General features: G+C 36.9%; 1 protein-coding gene across 4 annotated transcripts in view; it reads right to left on the bottom strand.

Moving 5' to 3' along the window:
• Positions 1-1,410: 1,410 nt before the first annotated feature.
• Positions 1,411-23,585, bottom strand: part of LOC107590699 (ras-associating and dilute domain-containing protein) — a 23,434-nt gene continuing 1,259 nt past the window's right edge. For 2 of the 4 annotated variants that reach the window (XM_016279601.1, XM_016279600.1), the window contains exons 2-16: positions 21,258-21,829; positions 16,488-16,607; positions 15,095-15,375; positions 12,479-13,156; positions 10,834-10,871; positions 10,521-10,678; positions 10,228-10,343; positions 8,922-9,186; positions 7,189-7,361; positions 6,434-6,584; positions 6,145-6,335; positions 4,789-5,206; positions 3,404-3,456; positions 2,060-2,199; positions 1,411-1,912 (exon numbers count right to left, since the gene is read on the bottom strand). In XM_016279601.1, coding sequence (XP_016135087.1) covers positions 1,813-1,912; positions 2,060-2,199; positions 3,404-3,456; positions 4,789-5,206; positions 6,145-6,335; positions 6,434-6,584; positions 7,189-7,361; positions 8,922-9,186; positions 10,228-10,343; positions 10,521-10,678; positions 10,834-10,871; positions 12,479-13,156; positions 15,095-15,375; positions 16,488-16,607; positions 21,258-21,792 — 3,417 coding nt within the window. In that variant the 5' untranslated portion in view covers positions 21,793-21,829 and the 3' untranslated portion in view covers positions 1,411-1,812. Of the gene's footprint in view, positions 1,913-2,059; positions 2,200-3,403; positions 3,544-4,788; positions 5,207-6,144; positions 6,336-6,433; positions 6,585-7,188; positions 7,362-8,921; positions 9,187-10,227; positions 10,344-10,520; positions 10,679-10,833; positions 10,872-12,478; positions 13,157-15,094; positions 15,376-16,487; positions 16,608-21,257; positions 21,830-23,585 lie in introns of all 4 variants that reach the window. The other 2 variants (XM_016279603.1, XM_016279602.1) reach the window with 2 other exon arrangements.

A 23,585-nucleotide genomic window follows, 5' to 3' on the forward strand; every position in this document is an offset into this window, starting at 1 on the left:
TGTTAAGATACTTACACAGCGAGGTTAAATAAAATAAAATCTGAGCAGTTTTGAAGTGGTTCTTTGCAACAAACTGTTCGAAAGAACCGATGTGCAGAAATGAGCTGTTGACTTTGCACGACTAACCTACCTGCAGAGCGTCAAATAAAGTGTTTGGCTTGTCAGCAAAGACTCGTTGGTTAAGAATTTCAACTTTCGTTGAAAACTAACGAATCGACATTGTTTCACACCATAGGCTATGTGCCAGGATGGGCTATAGTTTTTTCTGAGCATTATCTGTCAGAGCGTGGCGTTTTGTTTAGCTGGTTAAACAAACAATTCTGTTCATAAAGTATGAGTTCGATTACTTATCGAAAAACAAACGATGCACTTGCTGACTTGATAATGAAACGGTCAAAATCGCCTCAGGTGAAACTGTAAGTAGGCCCAGGCTACCTCAAAAGGTTCATCAGCAAATGTGAAGCGGCGACCAAACTGTGGGACAATAGGCTACTGCTCTCTGTTGGAATTCGTATAGTTTAGGTTTGTCTTCTATACAGTTTGAATAACACAAAGGGTTTGATGACTTCTGACGTTATAGCTGTATCTCATTTTAAAGCAAACTAAATGGCTGCTTTGTGGAACAGACTCTAGTCTTCCATGTTCAACGATTAGTAGAACCGGTTCATGTACTCTTTTGTCCAAATCATCTGCAGAGTGTTGTCGCCATCTCCTGGACAATGTTGAAGTCAGCGCTTTAAAATACTAATACTAAGATATGCAAGGGTAGTTTGACTTCTCAGCATTCGATTTAATAACAATGTATATTATCATATAAATCTTCCAAATACAAGTTCAACTGAGAAAAAATGCCTTTATGAAATATTGCAATACAGATTTAATACAAACATGAAATAATGGAAAAAATAAACACTTTTTTTGTATTCAAAAACTTGTGCAGATTTATGTCCTCTCAAATACAAACAAAACGGCTTATATTATGAATTCTATGTATATTAACACTTCATCATTTTGAAAACGAAATATGCTATATATATATATATATATATATATATATATGCAGATTGTAGGTTATTGAACTTAAAATCGTTGCCATTGTGAATACTGCTGACATAAGAAACTGAGAATTTTGTTAAGATACTTACACAGCGAGGAACAAAGTGAGTTGCACCATGAAATGAGGCTCTTGAAGTGCAGTTGTTCAGCATATATAATTTTCAGTGTGGAACCATCAAGTATTTTAGCCAAGATTTTATTTACTATCAATTTGAAAGAGAGAGGCTTTGTACCTGTAGAGATTTTATCAATAAAATAAATAAATAAAAAAACAGAAATTTCTGGAGGAAATTAATCTCAAATCTTTTTTTATCAACCATGAAGGATATTTGTTAAAAAAAAACTCATTTATGCCTTTTAGCAAAGCTATTAAATGTTGTTTTTTTCTTTATAGATTGTTTGGTTTCTATTTAAGAGCAAAACTTAAAATCCCACTTTCGCCCCATTTCATGTCTGCTATCGTGTGAATATTACTTTGTTTTTACAGTATCAGCCTGATTATGTGAACAAATACCTTCTTATTCAATATTCCTTGACATTCAAGGAACAAACCCAGTCTGGCTAAGAGGAAAAGTAAGACAGAGATGTCATACTTTCATTCTGAATGAGAAAGAGTGCAGTATTGTACAGGGCTGAGATAGAGAGCTGTAGTCACTGAGAGGTCCTATAGTGTGCTTGTTCTCCAGTCTCGGAAAGGAGGAATCGCTGTCCTCCTCATATTTCGTCTAGGTAGAGGGTCACACTTGCCGCCTCTCCTCAGCAGGAAGAGGCACTGATCTTCTCTGATACTTCAAGATCTGATTTGGCGACAAGAAACCGGAGCCGTCCTCCCCCCAGACGAATCAAATCGACAGCACTGTTAGAGACAGACAGAGCGGGATTCAAATGTCAGGGTTAAAACAACACATTTAAATGGCAAAGGATCATGCCTGGTGAAAATGTTAAGTTAAAACTTTGATTGCAAACATTAACTGTTGGCCGATGATGTATATAGAGCATTGACCTCTGGTAGTCTGCCCCAATGAGACTGGTCCCATTCACTGCCAGAATTCTGTCACCAATGCAAAGTCGCCCATCTGCAGCAGCTGGTCCATCTGGAATCAGTGTCCTGATGTAGATTCCAGGAGAGTTCAGAGGGGTGTGCTATATTGCGAGAATGAGAAAACAGAGACCTGTTTGTTGCCTGTTTCTTTTAAAACAGAAAATCATAGTGAAAGAAAGTTTCATCAAGCTAGTATTTTTTTTACAGCTCATGATATAAATCAGAACTTTGTGTTATTTTTGTTTTTTTTTCATCACTTTTAGCTTGCATGCAAACAAATGATCTAACACATAATCAGGAAAATAGAAACTGATCAGCACAAAATGTTTTTTTCTGTTTTATAATAATAATATTGAGGGTTGAAAATATGAGCTCTGTTCCAAAACCTAAGCTGCCTTGCTGTCTATAAATATAATAGTTTCTCTTAGCATGTCAATTGTATTGGATGATTTTTAATTAGCCTGTTGCAAAACATTCTGGGATTACCATGGAGGATGTAATATTGCATTATATTTGGGCTAAATCAGATTATAAAGCAGCATCATTTTACTGGTGACGTGTATGAACACCTTCAAATAGTGAGTGTCTTTATGATACTCTTATTGGAAAAATGTGTCTGCTGCGTCATTCCTGCAAGTTGCTTCTTGCATGCTTCCCTACACTTTCAAAGTGAAATGTCCAGTGAGTGACATTGAAGGACATTTAGTTTTATCTGAAACAGATAAACGTGAATCTGGCAACATTTCATTAAGTTGATTGTTGTACGTATCGCAGCCATTCGTAAATGTGTGGCATTTTATCTTGCTTCTACAAGTCTTTGAGCTCTTTTATCGTGAGTTTTTTTACACAAGACTCATACCCAAATTAACCACATCGCAACTGTACCAGGTGCGCTACCGAGCAAGTTTACTACAACAGAAAAGCCATATTTATGGAGCTGGTTATGTGATGCAACTATCAAAATGATGATTTTTAATTAGTTTACAAATCATGCAGGATGATAAATGTGTTTTGAGATGATTACAATGTATTGAAAAGGGAACCATGCATAAACATGGCATTATTAATAGAAAATCTGCCATTGTAATCATTTGTTTGAAAAGCAATACTTTTTTTTTGGTGTTTTATTACTGCTAGTTTTCATTTAATCTGGATATTGCATTTTTCCAATGAGCCTAGAGTATATGGTGTGTATTAGCAACATGCTGTCTAGGTTTTGGAACAAATCTATAGTGTTGTGGTTATAGGCATAGAACATTGACCACCAGTGTTAAATGTCAGCAGACCAATACTGCGCAGACTCACAAGTCCATCGATAAGTCCCATTCCCAGGCCGTAAGGTCCTTTATCCAGGTCCACTACAAAGACGGAACAGATATCATCAGAGTTTGGGGCCAGATGAGAGACAGGGACAGGGAAAGGAAAACCACAACCACTCAAAGGGCCTGGAGTGGGGCAGGGATAAACAAACAAAACACACACAGGACTCAGTGCTCATTTGACGCACACACAGACTCCGAAGTCAGGCCAATAAACAAAATCAATATGTTCACAATGTGCAAATGCATCTGCTGCACATGCAAGCAAAGTTATTAAATGATGCAGAAAGTAAACACACAGAAAACTGACAGAACTGTACACATAGAAATCTGTGCATATGTTTGTAAGAAATAAACACATGCATTCACACATAAACTCATTCAAGTGAATTAAAAGAGATGTAAATCAGACATGATTACATTTCTGTTATTGAATAATCAAAACTAACATGTGCAGACATTAACAGAGTCATTCCTACTACACAGTACATTTTCAGATCTTCATCATGTCCCAATTTGATAAAATATAAAAATTATTATTATAATTATTTTCTTTTATAACAATATCAAAATTGAGGATTTAAAAAAAAATTTAATTGGTAATGAATTTAGTTTTTATTTATTTATTTATTTTAACTCAATTGTCCTCTCTTTACAATCCTATTAGTCTTTTGCAATATGCCTTTAAGAAAATGCAGCTCCTAAATAATATCATGTTCCAGGAAATTACAGTTTTTGGTGAGAAAACCACAGCACTTCACTATTAATCATACATCAGCATCTTTTTTATTATTAATTAATAAGAAAAAGTATTAGTAATGGATTTAATGAATTCGGTGGTGTTTTTTTGTCTTGTATTGTTTGTCTTACTCTAAAAAAATTACATTCAGTTTGATTAAAAAAAATAGAAATTGACATGCTAATTCAAGATATATTTTAAAATTTGATTAAAAATTGTCTTTATTGCCATCCTGTTGTAGGCTCTATTTTTTGATGATGGAAACATTTAGTAAATAATCCAGTTAAATCAATAAAGTTCTATCAGACTGGAGTCGTGTGGATTTCTTATTGTGGATAATTATTCTGACGGCACCCATTCACTTCACAGGATCTATTGGTGAGAAAGTTTATGTAATGTAATGATGTAAATTTCTCCAAATCTGTTCTGATGAAGAAACAAACTCATCTACATCTTGGATGGCCTGAGAGTACATTTACAGCAAATTAAAATTTTGAGGGTGAACCATTCCTTTAAAGAAAAACATCATTTTTTATTTAATTTAAAATACTGAATGACAGGAATGACCCAAAAGTCAAAATCTAGCAGAAAGAACACACACATCCACGACCCAAAAGGCGTTTTTGACTTGCCTTCAATGCCATTGCTGATGAAGCCATTGATTTTCTTGTGCTCTGGAGTAGAACGCTTGCAACCATTGGACTTTGTGTGAGAATGTGTATGTGTGTGCTCTTGTGAAGCATGCTCAGGGTAGTGGGCAGGATTGGACTGTGTGTTGGAGTGTATATACGTGTGTTCCGGATAGAGGGGCGTATTAGGTGGAGTCAGTATACAAGAAGAGTCTGTCGCTTGGGTTTGGTTGGCGTAACGGATGCTGGTCCCGTTTCTGTAATGAATGCTATGTGGCGGCTTGTCTCGTGGTCGTTCCTCAGCTCCCGCTCCCTCTCCTCTTCCTCCGAGACCCGCTGAGGAGCCCCGCACCTCCCCCTCACCCTCCCCACGCAAAGGAGGTGCTGGATGTGGACTGGAGTGAGGCTGAGGAGGCTCACGCTGGAGAACAGAATTACCACGTTATCATCATTTATTAATATTGATATTTTATCACAGAGCAAAACAGAAGCTGACAACCCTTAATAATAATGAAAAAAAAAAACCTTAAGATCAAAGATGTCAGTTATTCCTTTAATTTATTTACATGCTGGTTCCATGTTGACTTTAGGCATATTTATAGACTGAATGCAATGATGAGATGAAAAAATATGATTTTAAAATTGTAAAATTTTGCTTTGGAGAATAGGACTTTATTTATATTGTTTTCTACAATATTTTGAAGACAGTGGCTCCACAGTTTCAGCTAAAATGCATTAATATTGTGACTACCACATCAATTAATAGGATTGGCTGCCCTCTGCTGGAAATCCAAAATACATTGGAGAAATTGTATTATCTTCAAATAGATCTCCCAGTGTTACAAAAAGAAAGGTGTTTTGTTAAAGGGTTTATAATAGGAAATGTGAATTTTGTTGATTTCAACTGCCTGAGTAGTTGAAAGATAAATCAACATTACTCCAGTACACTGGTGGAGGATTAAACTGGCAATTAAACTGATGGCAGAAACAAACAAACAATGAAATAAGCCTTGGATAATCTTTAAACAATGTAGAAACACTGGGAAATTTGTAGCATTTTTTCTTTGTAAACTGACTCACACATGGCCCATAATTTAGCCGGCAGCTCCTATTTAAACAGCTAATCTTGTAATCGAATTAAGAATGACTCTCATGTCTAGAATTTAAATCTTAAAGTTTTAAGCTACAGTCCTTCAATTAGTTCACAGTTATTAAGAATGACTTGCAAAAGTCAGATGCTGATAAATACCACAAAAAATACAAAGCAGCATAACAGTTTTCTACATTGGTAAAAATAAGTAATGTTTCTTGAACAACAGATCAGCATATTAGAATTATTTCTGAAGGATCATGTGTCACCTGGGCATCCTGACGGTCTGCACAGCCATTAGAAGACTGGGTCTTGGTACGAAGACCCCAAAGGAAGTGACGAACGTAAAGTAGTTGGCGGTATATACTGTCCTCTACACTGTCACTCTCCAGGTCCACCTTGAATCCAGCACTCGGCAGCACAATAGGAGGGTGGTTCTCAAAACTCTCCACTAGATCAACTTTTGAAAAGATGCATATGCATAATGCACACTAGAAAGCACAATGTCTCTGGACATAAAATGGAGAGGATTCATTTTTATGCCTTTTATGTGTCTACCTGTTCTGTAGATATATGCCTCATCTTCACTGCTGGGTTGCCAGATTGGTAGATGACCCAGCTCAGCCATGAGCTGGTACTGTGTGAGGATTCTATGTAGCTGGACAGGCTTCAGAGACGGATGCTCTGCACATAGAGCTTTCCAACTCATCTACCGACAAACACACACACACACACGCACGCACGCACGCACGCACACACACACACACACACACACACACACACACACTAAAAATCAAGGTTCCAAATGGGGATTCTCACAGCAATGCCATAGAAAACCAGTTTTGGTTTCTCAAATAACCTTTCAGTGAACTATGTTTTCTCAGTGTGAAGAAGATTTTAATAATATTAAGAGCCGTTTAGAAACACAATTTATATATCTAAATAAACTTAGTTTAAAATAAATTTTGCTAACTGCAATTAAGTATATTAATAAATAAATAAATATTTATAATATGCATGAACTACTAGACTCAAATGAACCAATGATTTTTTTTTTGACAGATTGAAAATGATCTGAAAGAACCAGATGTCCTATACTTTAAGGAAACAGATATACATTTCTCTCCTATGAAAAATAAAATTAATAAAATTCAATCAAAAAAATTTATTTTCGGTTTCATTTTTATTCTGTTTTTATTTTGCCTTTGTAAAGCAGCATAATAATTGGCATATGCAAAAACACAAATAATGAACACAATACAAAACCTGAGAAATTAAAGAACAGCCCAACACACCTAGCTTCAGTGCGTTACCTGTGAAAGCTGTTGAGGGGGTGTAGCCAGGATGCTCACAGCACTACAGAACTTGGCAAAGAATTTCTGGGTGAGATGATTGTGCCCTGCTCCTTTAGCCCAGTCCAGTAGCATTTTCACACTAGCCTGGATCTGCAGGACCCGAGAACGCTGAAACCAGCCACGTGCGGGGCCTACAAACACACAATCACATGTTCAATTGTTACACAAAGGATACATATGCGTACACTAAACAAACACTTTTCAGAATCATGCCATACTGTAATAATGGTAATAAAATTAAGAAGCTTATGTAAAGATTGATTCAGCATCATAAGTTTACTACAGTATTACGTCACATTATGTGAGTGTAAGTGGCTCTGATCCTCTGTCTGTTATGACATAAAGAGGATTATGAGTGTCTGAAGAAATAATCTTCACCTGACCATGAATAATGTGAACACACAAAAATGACATGTATCTTACTGCCCTTTAAAAAAGGAAACTGGTGATGGTTTTGCAACATGCAATACTGACTGAAACAAAATTATTTAAAAATGTAAATATGGTCTTGAAATATATCAAATTTAAGCATATACTACTGTTAAAATGTGTGGGGTTGATTAAGAATTTAATATGTTTACTATGTATGCAGTAAACTGATCAAAAGTGACAGCAAAGACATTTATAATGTTACATTTATTTCTGTTTCAAATGCTGTTCTTTTAAACTTCTGCTAAATATATATATATATATATTGTCAAGTACCAAGAAAAAAAGACAATCTGGAACAAAAGGAAGCAAATATTTATTCCCTAAGAACTGATGGGGAAAAGTGCATTGGCTCAGTGGTTGCTGAATCTTCAACACTAGAGGGCAGAATAAATACTTTGCTCCAAATCATCAGTCTCCATTCTGACATAGATTCTGTGTCCCAATGTTCATACTATCCATCCTAAATAGTATGTGAGATTAAAATAAGTGTGTCCCAAAGCATACTGTTGAAAAGAGTATGCCAAAAGTCCCCTGATGGTCTAAGTGTGGATCCGTGCACACTCTAATGGCTAATATTGCCCACAATCCATTGTTCTTTGGTGAAAGACTCAGTTCAGAACTACAAACACAAATAAAAAGCGTTGAAAAAACTACAAACATGGTGGATGTGTTTACAGTTTACAGCAGGGGTCACCAGACACGGTCCTGGAGGGCCAGTGTCCTGCACAGTTTTACTCCAAACCTAATCAAACACACATGAACCAGCTAATCAAGGTCTTACTAGGTATACTTGGAACTTCCAGGCAGGTGAGTTGAGGCAAGCTGGAGGACACCGGCCCTCCAGGATCAAGTTTGGTGACCCCTGGTTTACAGTGACAGGGTGCGTGTAACTATGCGACTGAGCGGTGCGTTAAAGACACAATTGCATGACATCATAGTATGTCCCAAAGCTTGCCTACTCTTCTACTACACACTCAAAAGTGTGTACTTTTTCCTATACCAAAAGAGTACATACTTTAAGGGTGTAGTATAAGTAGGCACATTGGGACGCAGCACTTGTTTCATTATCCGTATGTCTCTTGCCCCTTTTTCTTTTGCATGCAACTGCAGACACACTACCTGTGTCCTGTTGTTGCCATAGCAGCAGTGCCTGCTTAATAAAAATATATGACCATAATATTTGAGTGTTTTGAATGTGTGTGTGTGCTAAACCGAAATCAAAGAGGTAAAAAGATTGCAGAAGCTGAGCTTGAACAAACCTTTATCTATGAGTTGATTGAAGAGTGAGACGTTGGTGAAGAAGAAGAGGTAGGCGAACATTTGACTCTGAATCTCTGAATGAACCTGGTACTGTTGCAGCAGGTCTGATGTAGTCTGAAACACACTCACAACCCTGCGAACTGCCTCTGGCATCACACACACGGCACACACACACTCTCCAACTGCCCGCCGGCACTGCTCTGATGAAGACTCCGTCCCAAATGGGTTACAGTCTAACAGGCCGGGCAACACAACGTACAAAGACTGAAATGTAAAGAACAGGCATTTATTATGATATGAATAACCAGACACCTACAGACAGACACTATTATTAGGGCAGTCAATTTAATATATTAATATAGTGGGATTAATTCTTAAAAAAAATATATACAGCTAATGAAGGTTTGATTTCTTGTGGTTCCACAGCGTTGTCATTCTCCTGCGGCTCTAGAGTTATTAGACACTGTTTTCTAACTGTTTTCTTTTGTAATATTTTGTAATTCATTGTCACATGATAAATCAGAAATAGTTCTAATATACTGATTTGCTGCTCAAGAAACATTTCTTATTATTATCAGTGTTGAAAACAGTTGGGCTGCTTAATATTGTTTTGGAAACCATGATATTTTATTAATTTTTTATGTATTTCAGGATTCTTTGATGAATAGAAAGTTTAAAAGAACAACATATTACAACAAATAGAAACATTTTGTAATATTATAAATGACTTTACTGTCACTTTTGATCAATTTAACACATTCTTGCTAAATAATTAAGTATTAATTTATTAAGTTATAATTTAATTTATAAATTAATTTCTTTGTTTCAATAATAATAATAATAATACAAATAATAATCTTATTGACCCCAAACTTTTGAACAGTAAATAAAACTAAACAATTTTGACCTCTACATCCACTTTCTGTAATAAATATTCAATGATTTACTCATCCGGCACAATAATGTCTCTGAATTATAATTTTATTATTCAGAAAACTGATATTAAATGAACTGCAATTCATCCTGGAAATTAACTGCTATATAATTAAGTAAATAATTAACTTACTAAGTTATTAATTCAATTAAAGTAAATAAATTACAAAAAAAAATAATCTATAAAACAAAAAAATGACTGACAGTCTACAAACAGAGAAGGGCATGAGGACAGGAGGTGGAGGAGAAGAAGACCTAAAAGACATGCAAGCAAACCAGCAGCCACACACACATTAAATAATTCATTCCCAGCAGTTCTGGTAACATCTTACAATGGTGGCGCCACACATATAACGTAACACTACCTTTTACCTTAGTGATGTAGTAAACACACTGCTGAAAGGTGTACATGATCACTTCCTCTAGTATGGTCATAGCTTCTTCATTTGCTGATATTGTTGCTGAGAGGAGAGATTCTTTAGATCCCGCTGCAAAAAGGAACAGAAAAAAATATAATTAGAAGAAATGCAATATCTTATGTCTTTTATACACCCTAATCCTCCTCGTCCATCGTCTATTTAATCTTGTTCTTAATTTTGTCAGTATTGGGCCCCATTGACCCAGTTTTCAATCCGTTCTTTACAAGTGCAGAGTGTGTTTCATACCTTTATCATCCATGAGCTCAATAGTCTGCATGTAAGCAGGTGATTTCTGCTGGATAAAATACAGTATTTCGATGGCATTGGACATCCAGAAGTAAATGAACTGGAGATCAGGTACTAGGTCTGAGATGCTGAGCAGAGACAGCGAGGCAGGATCTTGACTGTATAACCACACAAAAACACACATTCATTGGTTTGATTCAGTGGCAATGGCTTCAGAATTAGTGACCGCCTATTCAGGCACCGCATGACCTTAGAGTGTCACACGTTCAAAGTGCACACATGTGCGTATTATAAGGTGGAACATGATACTCACTGCTGAGCTTGCTTCTGTGCCAACTCCTTTGTCTTCTCCTGCGAGACACAGACACAGACGGCAATTAATGTCATAAACTTTTGAATAGCTTCATGTGGGAGGTATAATACCTTGGTATCATTTCTTCGTTTTCAGACTTTTCTTTCTTGCTCTTTTCTTTGCATGGTTAATAATATTGGGGCTGACAGTTGACCTTCTAAAATTGGATTTGAATAATTAATGAGTTTAAAGACAGTCATTAAATGCTTCAGGATGGTTTCACTGGGACTAGATTAAAGGGACATTCACAAATGACATGATTCAGCTAATTTTGTAGTGTTTAAATCAACAAAGGCAAATGCATTTGTCAACAAAGACAAAAGGGTATATGAGGTGACTTATGCAGTACTGACGCTCACAGCAGAAAATCAATCAATGGGTCATCTGGGATTTATCCTGTTTATGCAAATTATTTTGCTGTGCATTATATAAATATGAAACACCTTGGACATTACAAACATGCAGTATCTATGAAAACTCTTTCATTATTGAAGGGCAACATTGTAAATGAAACCCTGGAAAGTCATTTGTCATTTGAGACCAGACTTGCTGTGCTCGCCTTTCCATCATTTTCTTCTCCCATACTGAAACACAATCAGTCTCAGTGACATGATATCAACTACAGTGTCACAGTGGGAGGAGCCAGAGGATTGTGGGTAATGTAGTTTGGGTTTGGGTAACAGACCACTGAATGGGCCAAATCTGTGTAAATGTGTGTATTCGCTGCAAGAAATGAAAAGTTTTAAACAAGACTTTTCTGAAAGGTAAAATTTGTAATTTCATAAAAGCTAATATCAATTGTTTTAAATGGTAGAAGTGAATTAAGACATGACAACATTATCAAGTAAAATTAAAATGGATACTCATTTTGAGATTTAATTTACAGCGACAGTATTATTTAATTTAATAATTTAATTACTAGAGTTTTTAAAGATTAATTTTAAGTGGGATGATGAATAGAAATTAAGTTTATTTCACTTAAAAGTTGGGATGCACAATATATTGATACCATTTTGGATATTTAAATTATTGTTATCGATTGGTTTTAGATATTTATTGGTCTATATTGTACAGAGCCCCAGACATGATATGCGGACAAAAATATATTTATTGTGGCCACAATTTTAGAATTAGTTCCCACAAATGAAGAATTCCTTCCCTTGTTTTAGTTAAATCATGGCCATGAATTAAGAATTTTTTCCCTCGTTTTAGTAAATTGTGGCCATTTTGAATTAAATGAAATCAATTAGTACAACATTTACTAAAACAAAGAAAAAAAAATTAATAAGTCATGGGAACGAGTTCTTAATTCGTGGCCACAATTCAATTAAAATGCAAGAACCATTTTTTTAATTGTGGCCACAATAAATATATTTTTGTCTGCATGTCAAGTGTCATGTGTCATGTCAGCATGATAAATATCCAATACCAACTGATACCGATAATATCCAATATGGTACCAATATATTGTGCATCCCTACTTTTCAGGGAAGTAAACCTAAAACTAACTTGTTTTTATTTGTCTCTGCACATTAAATTGGGATAAAAGTATTTTAATGTGGAAAAAATAACACAACACATCTAAGCTGTTGATATGAGTACTAACCCATGCTATTGTCTGAATCCTCTTAGCAATTTTCAGCAATAGTTTACCGAAGCTGCCAGGAGGAAATGTATGAGCTGAGTGTTTGATGCATAGACAAAGCAAATATGCTGGTGTCAGCTTGTGGTCATCTCCACTCGGCTCAATAAGTGTCAGCACCCGGTTCACCAGCGCATCCTCATGAGCCCACTCAAATTCCAGCATGAGCTTTCGTTTCTGTGCACCTCGCGCAGGAGCCTTAGAGCTGCGCCTAGATGCCACTGGTTCATGTAATACGGCCCCACACATACGACATGCCTCTCCTTTCTCAGGCAAACCACCCGACTCACTATCGCATAGTCGTGCCAGTGCTCGGAGTCGAGTGAGAGTTTGGGCAGGAAGTGGTTTCGCACTTAGTGGATCTTTGTACAGGAAGATGTAATGAGCACCAAATGACAGCAAATCCCCATGACGTAGTGGAGTGGGGCGCTCAATACGCATGAAGTTAACCAGCACACTGCCATGGGCGACAGGCTCCAAAAGTAACCGCTGGTCTGAGGAAGAGCGCCGTTGCGATGCACGACGTATTCGGCAGTGAAGTGGAAGCACATCCGGAGATGACAGGCAGATATTTGGCCGTGCTGATGCGGTTTCCTGACCAACTGTGTGTTGCTCTCGATTCAAAAGGTAAACCAGACAATCCTGACAAATAAAAGCAAAGCAAATACACAAAATAATAACATTCAAATAATCAGATTAAAAACAGCTTAAAAACACATTCCTACATGACATATCAAATCTAAATTGACCAATTTATGATGTTTTATATATTATATGACGTAGTATATATGCACTACCACACAAAAGTTTGGAGTGGGGACAATTTTTTTAAGTTTTTTAAAAGAAGTCTCTTTATGCTCACTGAGGCTGCATTTATATGATCAAAAATACAGTAAAACAGTAATATTGTGAAATAGTATTACAATTTAAAATAACTCTTTTCTATTTTATTATATTTTAAAATGTAATTTATTTCTATGATGCAAAGCTGAATTTTCAGCAGCCATTACTCCAGTTTTCAGTGTCACATGATCCTTCAGAAATTATTCTAATATACTGATTTGGTGATCAAGAATATAGATATGAATATAAAGAATAGAAAATCAAAAGAATAATAGAAAGTTCAAAAGAACTGCATTTTAATGAAATAGAAATCGTTTGTAACATTATGTCTTCCCTGCCACTTTTTATGAATTTAAAGGGGTCATATGATGCGATTTCAATTTTTCCTTTCTCTTTGGAGTGTTACAAGCTCTTGGTGCATAAAGAAGATCTGTAAAGTTGCAAAGACTAAAGTCTCAAATCCAAAGAGATATTCTTTATAAAAGTTAAGAGTCAGCCACGCCTATCTAAAACGGCTCGTTCTAACACGCCCCCAAATGTCTACGTCAGGATATGGGAAGATTTGCATAACGCTGCCCAAATGTTCACGCAAAGAAAGAAGGCGTAACTTTTATTCTCGCTGTAGTATTGTTGCCGCTGCCGCCATGTCGTGAAGGCGCTGTGTTTTGTTGTGAAAGCGAAACTACTTTGGTTGGCCTTCCAAAAGAGGACGATATCTGCTTCGTCATGCCTGGAGCTGATCCGTGCTGGTCGCTGAGGAAATACATCAACTTAGGGCTGTGGATCGCCGGATCGGCTTTCACCGTGAATGTAGCGGAGTCCAGCCCGGGGTCGTCACATGTGGTTGCCGCAAGCCCACCGGACGCTCCTTCATCGAATCCGCCGGCCGCGCCGTTCTCAAGCCCACCCGCCTCTGCTCACTCAAGCCGGCCTCCGCATGCTCTAGGCCGCGGCTCACTCTAGGCCTCCGCTCACTCTAGGCCTCCGCTCACTCAAGGCCGCGGTGACGCTGTGTGTTTCGTTGTGAAAGCGAAACTACTTTGTTTGGCCTTCCAAAAGAGGACACGACTAGAAATCAGTGATTAAGTTGTATTTACAACACTGTTCCAGAACAGTTCAACCCAAATATTCAGGTGTGTCCAGCGCATTTTATGGAGGACTTTTTCCTGATCCTGGTAGAGTAGACTACAATGCCGGCTGTTCTGACTCACAGACTGCAAGTAAGTTTTTTATATTTAAAGAATTTGCAACTGACGATTCAAACGCAAGTTTTTTGGGCAGTGTAGAGTAGCACTTGTTGTTTGTTATTTCTCCGATCACAAATACAGACATGGTTTTATGTTACGCTCCGGCCGGACAGGGCATCACAATTTGGTAAGGGGCATAACATTTCCGTCACATGCTTGAGGTATTCGGCCAATCACAGCGCACCGGATAGCTGGCCAATCAGAGCACACTTCGCTTTTCAGACCGATGAGCTTTGTAAAAATCAACGCGTTTCAGAAAGACGGGGCATAGATGAGAAACAATGATGTACAGTATGTGGAAATAATGTGTTTTTTGAACCTAAACCGCATAAACACATTTCATTACACCAAATACACAAAATAATGTTCTTTTTATCATATGACCCCTTTAATGCATCCTTGCTGAATAAAAAGTGTTGATATCTTAAAAAATATATATTTACTGACGCCAAACATTTGAACACCATTTATATGTGATTTTTGCTTATACCTGTTGGTTGTACCCTTGAAGGAGCAGCAAATGTGGTGATTGGTAGAGTGAGTGTTTAACTCCGCCCCCATCTCGTTCTTTACGGGTCTCTGCATCTCGTGCGGAGCGTGTTCTGATTGGCCCTGGGAGGGTGGAGTAGTACCGTTTAGGTTCCTCACCAGGCAGACCCACCAAGTTAAGGCTGGTTTCACTGAGGCTGCGGCAAAATGAGGAGCCGTGCTGGAGTGTCATTGTACCTTTAGCACGGTTTCTTTGCAGCTTCCTTGCTTGAGCATTGATATCTGTTGGGGAGAGAAAACCACTTAGGTAATTGTGACTTATTGTCATCTGCCACAATCTAGCCTTATGGTGTTTAATTGAACAGACAAATTTAGCAAAATAAATTGACTCAAAATTGATTGATTGATTGACAAAAAGTGAATATGGAGGTGAAATGCAAAGCATAATAAAGATTAACATTTCAGTAACCTCAAGCAACCTCATTTTGAACAAAGCTATTGTATGACATGGAATATTGTGCATAAGTCATATTGACTAATTGTATGATAGTTTTGGTGCTTTTTAGTAATATCTGAGCTTGCATCCCTATTCAATGTCTAGAAAAAAAATGTAAGTTATAAATTCATTCAGGTTTGGAACGACATAAGGGTAAGTGATTACATTTTCTTTCATTTTTGGATAAACTAGCTCTTTCATATGACCTTGACAAAAAGACACTACATTATTTTGTCCCCAACTAAATTCTGTATTTACATATCTATTTTTTACATTTATGCATTTAGCAAATGCTCAAGTGACACTTAAGACTGAACTAACAGCTGGTGAAAATTCAGCTTTTCCATCACAGGAATAAATGACATTTTAAAATATATTCAAATAGCAAACAGTTCTTTTAAATTGTAATATAATTTCACAACATTACTGTTTTTACTGCATTCTTGATCAAACAAATTCAGCCTTGGCGAATATAAGAGACTTCTTTCAAAAACAAAAAACAAACAAAAATTATTGCAAACTAATTTGGGATTTTTTACAAATGGATAATATTTATGTAATTTATGTAAACATACGATTTTATGTTTGCATGTCATAGTTGAATGTACACATCTGCATTCAAGGGGAATTCAAGGAGGAGAGGAAAGCAGCAATGAAATCAAATATATACAGTAGAGGCATGATAAAGTCAGGGTAATACTCTTATAGGGACATGCAATGATGGATAATGACCAATAATTGTATAGGGGGTAGTAAATTATGGTATAATGCTGGGTAAAGGAAGTCAACACTTGACTGGTGCATGGAGCAATACGGTAAATAATGGGTCTGCAAAGTAATGGTATTGTATATGGAGGTGGGGCTGGTGGTTGACACCATACCTGAGGACAGTCCCCACCTTTAACAATAGTTGTACAGGGCTGTATCAAACGCCAGCCCCGGGGGGAGCTCCGATGGCATCTACCATGCCCGCTTCTACTCAAGGTTGAAGATAGCACAGGGGAGTTTGTGTGGGTCCCTGGGCATGGGCAAACACCACAACAAATATAAATCACCAACAAAACCAAGAATATACACATACAATTCTATTCATTCACTCAAGTAAGCAAATTATGCCATTACCCATCATCTATATTTCCTTGTGATGCATAGCCGCATAGATGTTGATTCTGAGCTCATATTTAACACCATCTATACTTTTTAAATAAAAGGTTCTTTATTGGCATTTATACTTCCGAGAAGAACCTTTAACGTCCATGGAACACTACCAGTGCACAAAAGCTTCTTCATTGTGGAAAAAGTTTTTTAAAGAACTGTTCTTCACAATAGAAAAAAAAATGGTTCTTCATGCCTGTTATAAAACGTGCATGTGTTGGTAAATACCTCAACGGTATCCATGAAGCCCCCAGTAGCATCTGTTACTGAGTAATGTGTGTGTGTGCAGATGGCAGTGGTCACTTGCCAATGTAATCCCCCAACCCTTCTTCACCTTTACTCATCTGTGACCTTCATAAACTCTTGATCTAAATGCTTCCACCTTCTTAGCCATCACTGCCCTTTTGATTGACTGTGAAAATCACTAGACATATTCATTTATGTGAATAGTCCCAACGTGAGGAGCAGTAGCGTCTCTTCCCATGAAGAAACAGCAGGACACTAAGCCACGTTTAAAAAGACCGCTTTAAACAAGCTTAAGGACTAAGATCCCCCAATAAGCCTGTGACATTTTCATTAATTAAAATGCAGTCACATGTAGACAAGAACTACAACAAATGTGCATATACAACGTGCACCCCTTGAGAGATTATGCACAGAATAAAACAGTAGCAATCTTACGATAATTGAATAAAATTCCCAAGATTCTATATGCATTACTTGAGCACATGATTTTTCCAACAACATTAATTGGAGCTTCTTGTTACACAAACCAGACTCGTATTAGACCTAACTGGGTGTACAGTTTAGCCATGAAGCTACACATATATAGGCCTTAAAGGGCTAATTCACTTTTGGAAAGAGGGGTTTTTAATAAAGTTTGTGTCTATACAGTAAATAGGCATTTTTAAAAACGAGTGCTATTTCACTAGAGAAAAAAGAGAAACGGGCTGTGGCGAATAAAGATAGTAAAACTTCAACACCCATAATGCACTGGGATAGATCTGATACAAAATGCGAAGTACTAACTGTAGTTTTCACAAAAGGCCTGAAACTGTCAAAAGTCTGAAGAATGATGTAAAACATTATCTGGCTGACTTTTGCTGACAAATAAATAGGGATATATTGGTGTAAGTAACAGAGAACGAGTATACATTGTTTGTTTACATATCACTGTAACAATACAAAGCTGGTTGAAAATCAACAAATTAACCCTTTAAATGCACACAAATACAAACATCTTCATAGCAATCAAAATCAGTACTTTTTTTCATTTAAAGATAATTATAAATAGTACTGCATGACTCTAATCCAAACTCTAAATTATTAAAATAATAATAATAATAATAATAAATTCCAATAAATTGGACATATCCAAAGTAAGGTTTTGTCATATTTAGTACACTTCAGGGGACAAATTTGTACTGAAGTACGACTACACTAAGAAACCAACACACACATGCATTCTCTCCATCCAACCCGGAAGAAAAGCAGTTCAACCTAAGGATAAATTATCCTGAGTAATGTGCCTGCTGATATTGATTTAACTTCCACTCTGTGTTTTGGCTCAATGGCCACCTTGTTGAATTTGTAATTTAGTACAACAGCATCCAGGCACAAACAGAAATATAGATAGATAGAGAGAGAGAGAGAGAGAGAGAGAGAGAGAGAGAGAGAGTTGCAGTGTTATGACTAGTCTGCAATAAAAAAAATTGTATATAAAAATAAATAAAATAGTGAAACTGAGACCTAAATTAAACAACTGGAGGCTGGCCATACTATGGCAGACCCAATCATGCATTTATCTCTGGCACCTGCTCTGACATCTGTGTGTCGGCACCTTAGTGGACCTGAGTAGCCCTGAATGTCAAAGAACAATTAAAGTGCCCCTATTATGCCATTTTTAAGGTTGCTAGTATTGTTTTATGAGTCTCCTAAAACAGGTTTACATGCATGCAAGGTCAAAAAACGCTTTAGTTTTCTCAAAAAATTGATTTAATTTTACCTAATTTCTAAATGGTTCGTAAACGACTCGTGCGAAGCAGTTCAAAGAATCAGTCTCTCTAAACCCCTCCTTTCCGTGAGCCCTCACTGCTGTGATTGGTCAGATGGCACAGTCCTTTGTGATTGGCCCAGAGCTGTAGAGAGATTGCTCTGGATTGGTCTACCGCATACAGCGTGTGTCAGAAACGAAACGCCCATTGCCATGATGGAATGACAGCCCTGGAGACTTGTCAATACATAGAAAAGATGGTATCGATTGATGATGAAATGGTTCAACTGGCTGATCGACAAGAGACTGATTCGCAAGCACGACTGGAGCAGGACGTTTCTCAGTGGTAAGTGTCAAGTGTTAACAAGTTTGTGGTAATTATAAGATAAGATATGATAAAACAAATTGTTCAAAGAATTATTCCGTCATGGCAATGGGCGTTTCGTTTCTGACACGCGCTGTATGCGGTAGACCAATCCAGAGCAATCTCTCTACGGCTCTGGGCCAATCACAAAGGGGGTTTAGAGAGACTGATTCTTTGAACTGCTTCGCACAAGTCGTTTACGAATCATTTAGAAATTAGGTAAAATTAAATCTATTTTTTGAGAAAACTAACGTGTTTTTTGACCTTGCATGCATGTAAACCTGTTTTAGGAGACTCATAAAACAATATTAGCAACCTTAAAAATGGCATAATTGGGGCACTTTAATTGTTCTTTGAACAATTTGTTTTATCATATCTTATCTTATAATTACCACAAACTTGTTAACACTTGACACTTCAGAAATTTTACTCTTTGTGGGCAGGCAAGTTGGCGACATAGAACGTGGTCAGACATTATGCAAATGTCTTACGTCGTGACGTAGAGCCGTAACAGAATAAAATTTGAATTCCTGACGACTCATTTAGGCGATTGCGAGCCGACTCTTTTTTTTTTTTTATAGACAATAACTTTATTTATCTTGCATTGTCGGCTTCTCAACTTTGCAGATAGTTTATGTTCACATACAGCTACATGACACACTGCATGAAAGGTAATATTCGAAAAGGCATAATAGGGGCACTTTAAGATGTAGTGGCAGTTATCATAGCATCTACACAGCGGTGTTGATAGTAGTGATACTTTCAACACAACTTTTATCTTCAGCTAACGGCACTTAAAATCAATGATGTGAAAGCAGATTTTAAGCTTCTGTTTTGCAAATGTGGTCAACCAAATGTTAAAAAACATGATTCTAATTCAAAACAAGAAAAGTTGTTTTGATTTATTTTTATTTAAACCTTAACATTGTGATTTGGCTGGGAGCTAAAAATGAGCTTAATACTGATCATGACAGTTATGGTTATACTGCATTATTCCAACAACTTTGGAACCTAATACTTGAAAATAATGATTAGAATGACACTCAGGTGTCAAATCCAACAAACTCCAATCTCAGCAAGAAGCGTCAGCTGACGTCATTTAAAAAGATGGTGGTGACTAAAGAGCATCGTACAACATTATGGTCATAGCGTAATATATAAAGACGCCTTTTTTCTTTTTTTATACAGGCTGTTTTTACTACAAATGCAGGCATTTTGAGTTAATTTATGTTCATAATTGGCACAAAAATGCTAAATATGCTTGGCACCATCTTGTGGTGTACAATGTGATCGTGGTGTGTGTGATTAACTGGAAAGTATTATGGAGTGCAGCAAAACATCCAATAATATTGAACTATTGGGGTCAAAGTTTTAATGCTAACATTTTCTTAATAAATTTGCCATATTATAAGATACACAAGAAAAACAATATTTGATTTTTATTTTAATCTTAACAGTGTGATTGAATTGGAAGCTAACAATTAGCTTAAAAGTGATCACAACAGTCATGCTAATATGGCATACTAGATGAAAATGAGAATTTTAAATGATAATTTTAATTAAAAATATAATAGATTAATAATTATTAAATTATTGTTGTAATATTGGTTTTTATTTAATTATTGTTATTAATCTGTATTTATTTCAATAAATGATTTGTATTCTAAAACATTTCACATTCAATATAACATCAAATTTTCAAATATAAGAAGAACATTTTAATATATTATAATGCATTTGTCTTGGTCCAGTAATTGTAATATAATGTTTTTCATTCAGATGTTTTTACCTTTTCATTCTGGAAAGGATACTGGGGGAAAATCGGGGAAGTCATGGCCTAATGGTTAGAGAGTTGGACTCATAACCCAAAGGTTGCAGGTTTGCGTCTCGTACCAGCAGGGATTGTAGGTGGGGGGAGTGAATGTACAGCACTCTCTTCCACCTTCAATACCATGACAAGGCCCTGAACCCCACCAACTGCGCCCTCGGTGTGGCAGCAAAAATGACTGGTGTGTGTGTGTGTGATACTGGGAAAAAAAAAAATCAACATAATGGACAATGTGCTTTTTTTGCCCTGCAATATTTTCCTGTTTCACACACAACAAGAACGTCCTCTGCTGAGCATATGTTTCTCAATTAATGCATTTGTGCATTACCTGCAGTGACTGTGTCCTTCTCTTTTGCTGCCAGTTCCTCAACCTCGGCTCTTCTTCTGAGCTCAAATCGGCGAGAATAACCCTCCTTTGGCTTCCAGAGGTCCTGCAAGAGGAGGGGTTTCTCGTTGTTCCCTAGTGCCCGAAGGCACTCAGTCTGCCACCATCGATCTGGGCCTTCAAACCGTCCAATCACGTCACATAACACATAGCTGCAGGCTGAGGCCTTGTTTAGAGAATAGCGCTCAAGCGCCTCTTTGATCAACTCTTGGGCGCTGGAACGAGGTGTGGCAAGAACGCTTTTGTAGTTAGCGCCGGCGCTGATTTCATCGCCAAATATCTTCAGCACACCTGGTGCAGTTGATTGGGTGGAAAGCTCAGCTGGATCATCCCGTACCTGCTCAGGTAGGTCGGTAACAGAACGACGATCCCGATAACTCAGTGTCCGATACAGAACCTGTGTAAAAGTGCGATTTTGACGCTTCAGACGGTTCTTGGATGGCAGAGACATGCTGGCAGATGAGGAACCGTAGAACATGGTGCCGGAACTTGCATTGGTTAAAAAACTCCTAGAACTGAGAAAACAACAAATTGTAACAACTGGAAATAAAGAACTGAGTTCTAAACCTATCAAATGTATATAATAAATATATATTTTAACATAAATTATGTATATAATATAAATAATATTAATATAATTAATATATTTTAAATATAAAACAATATATAACATACCCTATTTTAATTTATTAATAAAACTGCAATAAGTTACAGTATAGTAAGCTTATCATGTAGGCCTAATTTCAACACTATAACCTAATATTGCTTGCAGTGAGGGGAACCTGGCAGTACTGTACAACCAGAGATATAGATGAGTTTCATACACACACCTAGAGTCAGAAAGACAGACAGAAATAGACAGGATGGGCAAGGCTGAATTTTTGTGTAAAGCAAACAGGGATGTTGCCAAGTATATGATGGAAAATACAGCTTGATGGCCAGTTCTGGCCAGCTATAATACAATCATTCACGATATCCAGTAATCCACTAAAAAGAACAATAGCATTTACATTACATTAGAAAAACTAAAACAGCTCATTGCATGATGATTAGAGACAGATTGAATAAACAGATAGATAGATAGATAGATAGATAGATAGATAGATAGATAGATAGATAGATAGATAGATAGATAGATAGATAGATAGATAGATAGATAGATAGATAGATAGATAGATAGAGACAGGGTGCGAACTACGGGGGAGCTAGGGGGAGCTCAGCTCCCATTAATATGACATGGGCTCCCCTGGAAACGTGATTTGTGAAATTTTGGGGGGTCTCAAAAAATATTGACAATGTGTTATTTTGACGTGCAATTTCAGTTTTGTGTATGTGATCATCGTGGATTATTATGTGTAAAATTGCAAAAATATCATTCATTCATGCATGACGGCGATTTAAACCTAATTCACTTCAATAAAGATAACTATACATGCTATTCTTGCCATGAACATCAAGGTGTGGGGGCACTGTGGTGAAAATTCCACTCATGTTTAGTACATGTTAACTCAAAGATTCGTAGAAGATGTTGCCAAGTATATGACGGAAAATACAGCTTGATGGCCAGTTCTGGCCAGCTATAATACAATCATTCACGATATCCAGTAATCCACTAAAAAGAACAATAGCATTTACATTACATTAGAAAAACTAAAACAGCTCATTGCATGATGATTAGAGACAGATTGAAAAAACAGACAGACAGATAGATAGATAGATAGATAGATAGATAGATAGATAGATAGATAGATAGATAGATAGATAGATAGATAGATAGATAGATAGATAGAGACAGGGTGCGAACTACGGGGGAGCTAGGGGGAGCTCAGCTCCCATTAATATGACATGGGCTCCCCTGGAAACGTGATTTGTGAAATTTTGGGGGGTCTCAAAAAATATTGACAATGTGTTATTTTGACGTGCAATTTCAGTTTTGTGTATGTGATCATCGTGGATTATTATGTGTAAAATTGCAAAAATATCATTCATTCATGCATGACGGCGATTTAAACCTAATTCACTTCAATAAAGATAACTATACATGCTATTCTTGCCATGAACATCAAGGTGTGGGGGCACTGTGGTGAAAATTCCACTCATGTTTAGTACATGTTAACTCAAAGATTCGTAGAAAAAACATAAACGTTGGACTCTGTGGTCGATTCTGTGTTAAGGTAAGGCACGTTATTCGCAATTATGTGTTGTGGCTGGGTTGTTATAGGTCTGCGTGACTCTCGATGTCTTAGGCCTAACTGAACGGAGGAATTATGG

Source organism: Sinocyclocheilus grahami, unplaced genomic scaffold (genome assembly GCF_001515645.1).
Source record: "Sinocyclocheilus grahami isolate Dianchi unplaced genomic scaffold, SAMN03320097.WGS_v1.1 scaffold132.1, whole genome shotgun sequence".
NCBI lineage: Eukaryota > Metazoa > Chordata > Actinopteri > Cypriniformes > Cyprinidae > Sinocyclocheilus > Sinocyclocheilus grahami.